This window comes from Crocuta crocuta, unplaced genomic scaffold (assembly GCF_008692635.1).
Source record: "Crocuta crocuta isolate KB4526 unplaced genomic scaffold, BGI_CrCroc_1.0 scaffold42, whole genome shotgun sequence".
Lineage (NCBI taxonomy): Eukaryota > Metazoa > Chordata > Mammalia > Carnivora > Hyaenidae > Crocuta > Crocuta crocuta.
The window spans coordinates 61,935-73,978 of NW_027528744.1; the positions used below are offsets into that span (position 1 = coordinate 61,935).

General features: G+C 37.4%; 1 protein-coding gene across 1 annotated transcript in view; it reads left to right on the plus strand.

Annotated features, from left to right (window-relative positions):
• MCTP1 (multiple C2 and transmembrane domain containing 1) overlaps positions 1-12,044 on the plus strand; it is a 292,860-nt gene that overhangs the window by 57,486 nt on the left and 223,330 nt on the right. The window contains exons 3-4 of the mRNA XM_077755308.1: positions 3,961-4,040; positions 8,217-8,328. Of these exons, the coding sequence (XP_077611434.1) occupies positions 3,961-4,040; positions 8,217-8,328 (192 nt within the window). The remainder of the gene's footprint in view (positions 1-3,960; positions 4,041-8,216; positions 8,329-12,044) is intronic.

Here is a 12,044-nt window from a genome sequence, read left to right on the forward strand (position 1 = left end):
GAAAATGAGTCATGGACATATTTTCTGCATAGAATCTTAGATCTTGGGTCACATTACATGATCTGGGTCCCATTCCATATCCTGTTTCCATTATGCATCTTTATTCAAAGGCTACTCTCTCTGATTGTCCTCTGAAACATTTTATAAATAGCAGTTCCCATCACTCTCATGCCCTGAGTTATTTTTCCCCATGGCACTTATCACTACCTGTCATGCATTCATTTATTGTCTGCAGCTAACCTATATGTAAGCCTCAAGAAATCAGACTTTGTTCTGTTCACTGCTTTATTTCCAGTGCCTAAAACAGCACTTGACACGTTGTAGATGCTAAACAAATATTTCTCAAGTAACTGAATGAATGAATATATGAATCATTTGAACTGGCAATTGAAAACTCCACTGAAGTCATAATTACCTATGGGCATTACAGTCATTTGAGCTAACAAATTCCCATTTGTAGAAGCTGAGTTTTCTGTTACTGATATCCAAAGGCATTTTAGTTGGTGTACTCCCTGATGCAATTTTTCAGGGAAGACAATTAAATCAAGATGCTAAATAAATTCATTTATTAGAATAAAACTTTTTTTGTTCTAAACTCATGTAAGAATGAAGAGAGGTGTTATGGAAACCAAGCAAGTTTTATCTATATTATCTAAGGTTTCCACCTCTCCCAGGAGAGGCTGTGTGAAGGCAAGCATCCCATCTCAACTGTTCACATGTGAATTCACAGTGCTTCCCTTGCAGTGGGTACCCAACTTGTGGTTGTTAAATTTAAATGCGTTCTATTCTAAACAGAACATCGTGCACAACTGAATCTGAATCTGACCTCTTCCAAGCCCCGAGCTTTGGGGGGAAGTAACATAAACTTTTTAAGCTTTGGATTCCTTATCTGAAAAATGGAAACAATGCCCTGTTCACTGAGTTGTATAAGACATAACTTTAAAAATATCCATAATGTGTTTGATAGATAACTGTGCCTAATGGATAGTAAATATTGAATAAACATTAATCAGTCTTCACTGTGCTTGTTGTTATTGCAATGAGAGTACCTTTTCTTTTTTTTTTTTTTTAAGTTTATTTATTTGGGGGGGAGGGACAGAGAGAGAGAGAGAGAGAGAGAGAGAGAGAGAAAATCCCCAGCAGGCTCCATGCTCAGCACAGAACGCGACATGGGGCTCAATCTCATGACCCTGAGATCATGACCGTGAGATCATGCATGACCTGAGTGGATATCAAGAGTTGAACACTTAACTTACTGAGCCACCCAGATGCCCCAACAGTGGAAGTACCTTTTCCTATTTTATCTCTTCTCTATGTCCTTTATTTCTGAAACTACCCCCTGCAGCAGTGCCCCTTTTGACAAGTAGTTTATAGAGCTTGGAACCAAGTAGCATAGCTCATAATTTCACTAATGAATGGATTCTGGGGGTTCCATTCTTTCCCATGGTTATGCCTTTGCTAATGAGTAGGAAAGCACTAAAGTAAGCACGTAGCATTAGGACTTGAGGAAAGACTTTCACCATGGGAGGAGAGAGAGTTCAAATGTGGAATCACCCAGTTGGACTGTCTCTTCTAGCCAGTTCACTGGATTCACAGCTCTCCACTTCACATGTATATATGTGCCCCAGATGTTCTCATTGATTATCACTATAGTCCCTAAGATTTTTAGCTTTAGGGTGCTACAGTTAGAAGAGATCACATAGGAGATAATTTTGAGTGTAAATTTTATGTTGTAAAATGCAGTATTTGTAGCCACTTGCAAACATTGAGGTGTCTGTTGCCTGACACGTGGCAGTATATTCATGTGATTGGCCACGGAGCAAATGACTAGATCTCAGAGGTGCAATTGATCAAGGAGAATATCTATTGCAGGAGCAATGTGCTTTCTATAACAAATGTACTCCTGAAAGGTTGTATGTAAATCAAATGACTGTAAATTGAATAATTTAGAAGGCATTAGGGGAATTTATCACTTAAGTAAATCCCCTTATGACTTCAAATTTAAGAGTCCTTTTGAAATGCAAAGTATTTATCTTTTTGTTTAAATATCAATTTTTTACATATTAAATTTGTTTAAATCAAAGTCTATGAATATTGGAGGAAAACCAGGAAGACAGGCTGTTCTACATACTGTTCCCTTGCTTCAAGCTTTCTAACTATTAAGCACATTTGTGCTGAATTCTCCCAGACTAATGGATTCTCACATCCTGGAGAGTACCATGGCCTGCTTGATCCATCCAAGAGTTGGCGTATTAGTCCATGCTCATTTCCTGCAATGTGCAATACAAAGATGTTCTGTTCAGAAAGGTCTGGAAACACAGCTCCAAACTTCATCTGCTAGCATCTTTCTTCCATCTTAAAAGCTTTTCCTGATCTCTATTGTTATTTTTTTCCTTTTCATACTCTGTTCTTTTCTTTCCAACACTTATCAAAATTTGGGATTACGGATCACCTGTGCACTTCCTTGTTGAACATCTGTCTCCTTTACTAACCTATAAGCATTGATGTTGTCAGCTTTGCTCACCACTGGTTACACATTGCCTAACGTATTGTCTGGTACATGATAAATACTTAATCAATGCTGGCTAAGGAAATAATGAGAAGAAAAGTTAATGAATGAATGGAAGTTAGCCAACTCCCATTTACTTGAAGCCTTTCGGAAATGGCCCTAATTGACCTAGCTCTGAGCTGCCTCTCTAGCCTTCTTCCACTCTCCATCTTTCTCAAGCTGCCTTCAACCACACTGGCTGCTTGATGACCTTTGCATGTGTTGGTCATTTACTGTTTCTTCTGCCTGGAATGATCTTCCCAAACTGGCTTAATCCTTCTCATCATTCTGGTCTCTACATGACACACTTCCTGCAGGAGGCCTTCCTGTCTAAAATAGCAGCTCCCAAAAAACCCCTTAGACTTTTGTGTCCACAGTGCTCATTACTGAAGTGTATTTATCTATTTGTGTTTGTATAGACCGTCTCAGCTCCTAAATGCAGGGTCCAAGAGATCAGGGATAATGCTTTTTTATTTATCATGGTATGAGTAAGAACCATGAAAGGCACAGAGAAGACACTGGATAAATAAAAAGAAACACATTGTCTCTTTTCCTTTCTGTTTGTTGTTGGTAGTTACATTAATATTATTTCCTAGTCTTGCTGGTGATGATAAAAACTAAATTTGACTTAACCTTCATATGACTTTACAAAGTGCTTTAATAACAACACTTCAGTTTTTACTTATTTGTATACTTAAAGTGACATTCTCTTATATCACAGAACTTATCTTCAGTGACCTGAAAAACATGAAGGAATTAGAATCATATATTCATCACCAAGAGCCCAGTATGGAAGACGTATTTGTTGAATTTCATACCCACTCATTTTTCCTTACAGTAATGCTAATATCCCTTCCATAATATATGGAAAATATTCTAAGCCTGTGTTCCTGAGATTTTTGATGATTACTCTATTTTACTTGATTTTGTTGTTCATCTTCTTAAAGTTCTATTTGTTATAAGATAACAATTTTAAGTAAAAAATATAATTTCCTTTGAATATTTTGTGAGACTCTCACATTTCAAACAAAGAATTTTTTTTGAAGTTTATTTATTTTGAGTGAGACTGAGCACAAGCTGGGTATGGGCAAAGAGAGAGAGAGAGAGGGAGAGAGGGAATCCCAAGCAAGCTCTGCAGAGTCAGTGCAGAACCCAACGTGGGACTTGAACTCACGAAACCATGAGATCATGGCCTGGGCTGAAATAGAGTCAGACGCTTAATCAACTGAGCCCCCCAGGTGACCCTGAAACAAAGAAATTTGTAAAAATATTGGGAAGTTTCGTTGTTTCTGGTGACATAGACAACCGATATTTTATAATCAAGGTATTTTTATTCATATTGTAATTTAATAATATAATTTTATTTACATTGTAATTATTTCTAATAATGCTTTGTATCTTTGGCTTCTTAGGTATTTGACTATGATTTTGGACTACAGGATGACTTTATGGGCTCGGCCTTTCTCGATCTCACACAATTGGAGTTAAACAGGTACCTTTTAAACTGTTGTAAGACCACTGCATCTTGTTGTGAAGCTGGGCCTGCATAGTAGACAGTGACAGCAGATCTGGGTTCTAGACATTGTTTCCTCATTTATTGTTGTGAGCCTTCATGCTAGCCAGCGTTTTTCAAGTACATCTTTTTTTATCTACTTAGTGGAAATAATAGCATCTTCCTTGATTGTCTTATTCAACAATTATTTGGAAGAAAAAGTCTTGGATGTCTGGTTTGTCCCCCAGCACTGTGCTAAGCACCAGCAATCTAGAGATGAAACACACATTCCTTACTTTTATGTTGCTGATATGGTTGTAGTGGGACATAAAGTAGATTACCCATGTAAATAGAATTATTAATCGAAGGATCAGGCTATGATATAGGAAATAAAGCATGTGATTTGCCTCAAAAACAGCTACTCTCTTATCATCTGAGCCCAAGGACAATCTAATTTTGCCATCACCCATAATCTTAGGCTACCAAGGAGTGCCTCAAACATGAAGGAAGATTAGTTGTATTTTCTCAGTCATATTAGTTTATCATTCCTTGTCTAGTTGTAAAGCTATATAATTATTACTAATATCAGTCATACCTGGCACCTAATTATGGGCTAATATTTTTTTTTAATGCATTTCAAGTGGAAGCTAAGAATTGACTAATACTACAGAGGGAAAAATATGTTTTAAAAGGGTCAAGCAATACTGGGATAGGTTGCAAAGGAAGATGTGAGATCTTTGATGGCTTTACAATGTTTTATTTGATTATGTACATGATGTGGCGGGAACAGTGGAAAGAAGGAGAGCAGAGGAAATTGGGCCAGATCACTATTTTATATTTTAAATGCAAATTAAACAGAAATAGTAAAACCCCTTTATGTATTATAGTCAGCTAAGCTTGAGCACACTGTCAGCTTGTTGGTCTTCCAAAAGCCATTTTTGCCATGGACTAGACAAAAGAGCAGATGTTTCTGGACTTCCTGCACATCCTCCATTCCAGACAAGAGCTTAGCACAGGCTGACCTAATGATAGAATGTAGGTGATTGCTTGCTCCCCAGTGGAAGGAAGTTTCCTAGATAGTGTTGTTGTTGTTATTGTTTTATTTATTTATTTTGAGAGAAAGAACGCACTCACAAGAGTGGGTGGGGGAGGGGCAGAGAGCAGGAGAGAGAGAATCCCAAGCAGGCTTTATGCTGTCAGCACAGAGCCTGTGACAGGGGCTCGTTCTTACAAACTGTGACATCATGACCTGAGCTTATATCAAGAGGCAGGGCTTAACTGACTGAGCCACCCAGATGCCCCATCCCAGTGTTTTATGTAGTCCATTATCATGAAAACGGAGCTTCAACTAGAATGGACTGTGGTGTTTTTTTATAAAGGCCACAATTATTTTCTATATAGACTTCTGCTAAAGGATATGCAAATTGCTGTATTTAATCACAGAGCATAAATTTCTCTTTTTCTCTATTAAAGATATATCATTGATGAAAAAGAACTTTAAATAGAAAAATGACTTTAAATAGAAAAATATGGGATGATTAAGAAAACAAAAAGACATTGTATACAAGCATTTGGTGTATATTTTGCCACTTTACTTATTTTATATATTTAATCGTTCCTCTCAAAACCATGTAAACACCAAATAACTACTCTTTAAAACCACAGGCTGGTGTATGCCATTACATCCTGTGTATAAATCAATAGTCCCTAGGTGTAGATAAATAAATAATAATAGTAGCCATATAAATAGTTATGCTAATATGTAATGCATTAAAGTTTTTCTTTGAAGGAAAATCATCATCATCATCAAGCAGTTGCAAATGTTCTTAAACCTTTATCATGTAATCATTATAAAAATTTAGTGAACTTTTCTTTTAATTTTATATGTACTCGTTATAGGAAAATGAACCAAATCAAATTGTAACACCGTATAAAAACATTTATGTATGGGGCGCCTGGGTGGCTCAGTCGGTTGAGCGTCTGACTTTCGCTTAGGTCATGATCTCGCGGTTCGTGGGTTCGAGCCCCGCGTCGGGCTCTGTGCTGACTGCCAGCTCAGAGCCTGGAGCCTGTTTCAGAGTCTGTGACTCCCTCTCTCTCTGACCCTCCCCTGCTCACGCTGTCTCTCTCTCTCTCTCTCCTAGAAGTAAATAAAACATTAAAAAAAAAAACATTTATGTATGTATAGTATGTGCATACCTGCTACAATGCTTAACATGAATTTGTTAAAATGAAAGGAACAAGTTGTTGCCGTCAAACCGCAGTGATTAGTTGTAATGAAATTGACATCAGAGCCATTTGTATCATGACTATTATAACATGTATATTATCAATCTGACTAATTTTTCATTTTTCAGTAAAACCTCTGACAGCGGGGGGATGCTTGGGTGGCTCAGACAGTTAAGTATCTGACTTGTGATCTCAGTGTTGTGAGTTCAAGCCCTGTGTTGAACTCCATGCTAGGCATGAAGCCTACTTAAACAAAAACAAAAGCAAAAGTAAAAACAAAAACAAAACAACTCTGGCATTGGAAAACTGTTCATTTTTTTTCATAACATTACTTCTTGACTTTATAGTATACTATAGTAATATAATATCTTAGGCTTAAAAAATATTTGTGGTTCTCAATCCTGGTTATATGGGAAAATCACTTAGAGAGCTTTATAAACAATATAAATTTCCAGACTCCACCTTGATCTATAGAACCAGGGTCATAATGGGTAGAATTCAGGAATATACACCTTTTTACAGCTCCCCACTGGATTCTGATGTGCAGCCAGGATTGAATATTTTTAGTTTAACCAGCTATCCCCATCAAGCTCTCTCCCCAGTACTAGACTCCAATATAGCATTTAGTAATTGTTAAGCTCCCTGAAGATAATGGTATTATCATTGATCTTAACCTCTCGTTTTTATCCAAGATTTAGCACAGTGTGTGGCATTTCATATGTGTTTAATATACGTTTTGTGAATGAAATGAATAAGTGACTGAACAAGTAAGGGAATGTTCCTAATTTGCCAGCATTTTAAGATTCACATTTTGTGTCAAATATTCCACAGCCCCTTAGGTTTATGGGGGATGGGGGCATGAACTCCTATTTATTCAACAAAATGAACTAAATCAAATTATATATAAAACACATATGTATATATAGTATATACGTATATACTATAATGCTTAACATGCATTTTTTAAAATTGAAACATTTGTTTAACTGAGATATGGAAGCAAGATTTTACCTACACATTGTCAGTTTATTATTTTTTAAATTTTTAATGTTTTTTAATTTATTTGTGTGAGAGAGAGAGAGAGACAGTGTGAGCAGGGGAGGGTCAGAAAGAGAGGGAGATACAGGATCTGAAGCAGGCTCCAGGCTCTGAGGTGGCTGTCAGCACAGAGCCCGACGCGGGGCTCGAACCCACAAATTGTGAGATCATGACCTGAGCTGAAGTTGGCGCTTAACCGACTAAGCCACCCAGGCGCCTCTACACATTGTCAGTTTCATGTGTGGTTTGTATTATATTCTAAAACTGATTTTGGGTAATATAGAGTAATTCATAATCTCTTCTTCAGACATATTTAATTCTAAAGTTTCTGTTCACCAGCTCATCTAAGTATTGATTTCCTTGTGTTTCTGAACCTATAGATTGTTTAGGCATAGGTTTAAACAGCCAAAAAATATAGAAGCATTATTTTAAACAATGGAATCTGTTAATAATAACTACACAATGAAAAAATATGTGTATGATGCACATAAGGCAAATTAGATATTGTCTTTTCCTCTTACTCATCTCTTTACTCCAAATCATGTAGTAGTCTGTAAATGACCCTCATTTACTTGTTGGACTCAAATTTATAGAAAATAGCTGGCTTTCTGTGTGTTTAGAGATCATAAAGTTACTTGTACATTTCTCTGTACTTTTATAGTTTCTTAGCCTTCTAGAACCCCAGGAAGGACTGAGGCTTACACAGTGGATCGAAGTACATCCAGCTGGTCCACAATTTATTGGATAAGAGTGCATTAATGATATTTTAATAACAACAGAAATTGGACCAGAAAAGTAAAAGAGAACAAAACTGATTTTCTTCTTAAAAACAATAAAGTGTTGCTATAAAATATATTTTTGGCTTATCCATTTAATGACAGTTTACAATCTTAATATTGTATATCATAGGCCCACAGATGTGACCCTAACACTGAAAGATTCCCACTATCCTGACCATTACCTTGGAATCATTTTGTTGTCCGTCATCCTTACCCCTAAAGAAGGAGAACACAGGGATGTGGTAAGTTCCCCCACAGCCTTGGAGGAGTGCTTTCTTGTTCTCACTTGGTGGAATGTCTTGAGCCTTCTTTGAATCCAGAGGTGATAATAAAGAGAAGCAGCGTATGAAAATCTGGCCTGTTCTTTGTTTCTGTAAGTATCCTGAGTATCGCTAGTTCCTGTGCATTATATCTTTTGAATCCAAATTTCCTGTTCTGTGCTCCAGATCAGAACCTCTTGTGGTAAATAAGGGACACATTTGCATCTTTTATTATAATTTCATTTCCCAATTTCAGACATCTTGTGTTGTAGGCAAATGGTAGTATTCATTCAGGGAATACATTTGCTACCGAACCGAATGTTTGGAATTCCACACTCAGGTATCCAGAGCCTAATGTTTTGGCTATATTGTCGTGTGTACCATCACAAAAAAAATGAGGTGAAATTATAATAGAGTCTCTGCTTTCTGGTATTTGTTTGCTGAATGATAAGTGAATACTCTTCATCTTCTTGATGGGATTCTGTATCGGTGTTACCCGTTTTCCAGCACTGGCTGTCTGCACTTCCTTGCACACCATGCTGCAGTGAGGAACTGACAAGGGATACAGAGGAGCCAATGACTCCAGCATGTTGAAGTGACATTAAAAAATATCAGGTTTGACCTGCATCGGTATGCTTGCCAGTGCACTTTCTGCCCCAGTTTTCCAGAAACTCCTCATTAGACTCAGTGTGCTTTCATGTACTGGGAGCTGCCCTCACAGGTTTTGATTATAACACATTTCAGGAGTAGACATTACTTTTTAGGCAAGTTCAAATACCCCCACTTCAGCAATGTGTATTGCTGTCTACAAATAATGCATGATGAAAGTTGGTTTATGCTGTCTGCCGGAAGAGTATTCCTGACATTATTCCTGAGACTGTAGATTAAAATAGTGAATCCCAACTTCAGATTTGGAAGGGTTTTAAACTCATTGAAAAACTCACCCTTTTCAACAAGCATTTTTCTCTACCCTTTTTAAAAATTAAACAATGAGCACACATTTTCATATACTGTATTTGCTAAGTATGATTTAAGTGTCCATACTTAATTCAGTGAGGAATATATTTCTCTTTTCCAACAAGTACTACCAGATACCTACTGGTGAGAACTTAGCATGGTAAAAAAAATGTATGTAAGTGTGCATGTGCACAGGCCCATGTGTGCAAAAAGAGGGCTAGGTGGGGACATTTTTTTTAACAGAGAATATTTAGAAATAGAAACCCATCATTTTAGAAATCACCAATTCAGAATACCTTATTGCACCTAGTAGAAGCCAAGGAGTATATCCTAGCTGGCTAATCCATACACAGGAATAAATTATATGTTTATTTATTGTTGTATTCAAATAATCCTAGTACTGACCAAACCTACTATAAGCCGGGTTCTATGCTAGACCTGTAGGATACCATAGCACTTGTATCTAATGGAGAACTCAGGGATTGAATCATTACTGAAGGAAATTTAAAATGACAACTGTGTTGAGTGTCATGAAAGAGAGGTACTTGTTGGTGTTAAGAGGAAATATAGTAGAGTTAGGGGAACAGGAATTTTCTAAAGAAGTCAAATGAGACCTGATGTCTGTAGTGTGAGTAGGAATTAGCAGAAAGAGAGAAGATATTTCAAGCAGAGGAAACAGCACATGCAAAGGCCCTGGGCTGCACTCCAGTCATTGAAAAAGTACTGGAGCTCAGAAAAGGTGTACACAGAGGAGAGTGTGGAAATCATGGTACATGATGACAGTGGACAGGAGACACCCAGACTGTGTGAGGACTGTTGGTCATGGTAAGGTTTGTGGTGAGTCTCCAAAGAGTCTATAAATAAGAAGTGGCATAATCATATTTGCCTTTTGAAAATAGCTGTGTAGCTGCATTGAGGAAAACAGATGGAAGAATGAAGAACAGATACTTGGAGACCAGTTAGGACTAATTATTTCAAAAATCCTAGGGGAAAGATGATGGAGGTTTGGATTAGCACTGTCAAAGGTAGAGATGGAAATAAATCAGCAAGTTTACTGGTAAGAGGTAAAATCAACAAAACTTGGTGATAGAAAATTCTTGTTTTGAGGTTCTTTGTTATTTTAATGAAGAACAGCACTTCATAAATGGAAAATACCTAAGTGCCTGAGGTCTTATGTATCCCAAATTATCTGACTGGCAATATTACTGGAAATTAGAATGATATGGTGGCTGGTTTAGTTATTTGGATGATTTGACGATGGAGGATCTGCTGAGTTTTTGCATAAAATGGATATTTATTAAGTGCTCTAACATCAAACTGAGGGTTTGAGAGATCAAGCTAGTATCAAGAGACCTCATGATGAAGCTATTGAATTGTTCTGAATTGCATAGAAATGAGTGTCAGCACAGACCAAGTGGTCCCAACATTATTTTTTTTTTAACACTTGTAAAAATCTTTCAGTCTCCATAGCTGCTCAAATTTATTATTTCAGTTCATTGTCTATTTAGACAAATATCATTTAAAAGTATTGTAGTGCCTGATTATTGATCATCATTGATTTGTCACACGTGAATGGGAAGAGAACAGGTGGGTTACGCGAAGCAGTGGCTCATCAAAAATCTGGTATGATTCATCTTTTCTTCCTTTTCCATTTTCCTCATTGTCCTCTCCAGCCCCATTCGCCCTTAACACAGGAATTTCATCTCTCCTGAAATCTTTGTGCTATTTTCTTGATTCAAATGCCTACCTTTTGTTTCTCCACCTTTTTGAAAGAAATCCTTTACTGCCAAGTATTATTCATGCACTGGCTTACTTCGTGCCCTCGCCTTCAGAGTTCCAAATAGCACTGAATTCATTCTGCTGTGGCCACTGAGAAATGATGTCTTCTCCCCTCCCGTTTTAACATTGACTTCCACAAGAATCAGGTAGCTTAGCTAGGGCTCTGTGCCTCAGAAAAGCACAACGGTTGCAGCCTGTACCAGAGCCAGCTTCTGGTCGGCGACCACCCTGACCTCAGTGACACCTGAGGAATGGAGAGAAGGGTGTCATTGTTTAGGTGTCAGATTGACTACACTTTGTCCTCCTTGTGGGTGTGATTAACAGCTGGCAGCATGGGGTGGTTGCAGAGAAGCCGGGTGACTCAGGGAGAGGAGGGAGTATGAAACATCCTCTACAGGTAATTCTGGTGGCATTCCCAGTATCCTGGCTCGTCTGATGTTGTAGACTTGAAGCATGTGCTTACCGGATGACAGTTTCTAACAAAGACATAAATTTGCTTTTGTTTGTTTATTTTGATCTATATAGCAGTTTTATAGCTATTTTCTTAAGATCTCTAAAACTGTTAAGCAACACTAATTATGAGATTTTGAAACTCTGAACAAGGACCATTTGCTGCCTGAACAGGGATCAAAAAACACTTATTTAATCTATAAGCATTGTGCCAGGTTCTGTAATGTCTTCTTTGTTCTTCTTCTAAGTGTTCAGTGACGTGTGTTTATTTCTCTAATTAAATGGAAACTCCTGATGAGGACTTTAAAGCTCTCCAAAGAGCACCATATGTTCCCTCACTGGTAACTTCTGCCCCAGCCATACCAACTCTGGCAGAGCTCACCTTCTCTCAAGTCCAGGCTTTCATCATTGTCATTTGCCCTACCTAAATTGCTTCCCATCACCTCTGTCCTCTATCCTATCACTTCTGGTAAAAAAAAAAAAAAAAAAAAAAAAAAAAAAAAAAAAATTTT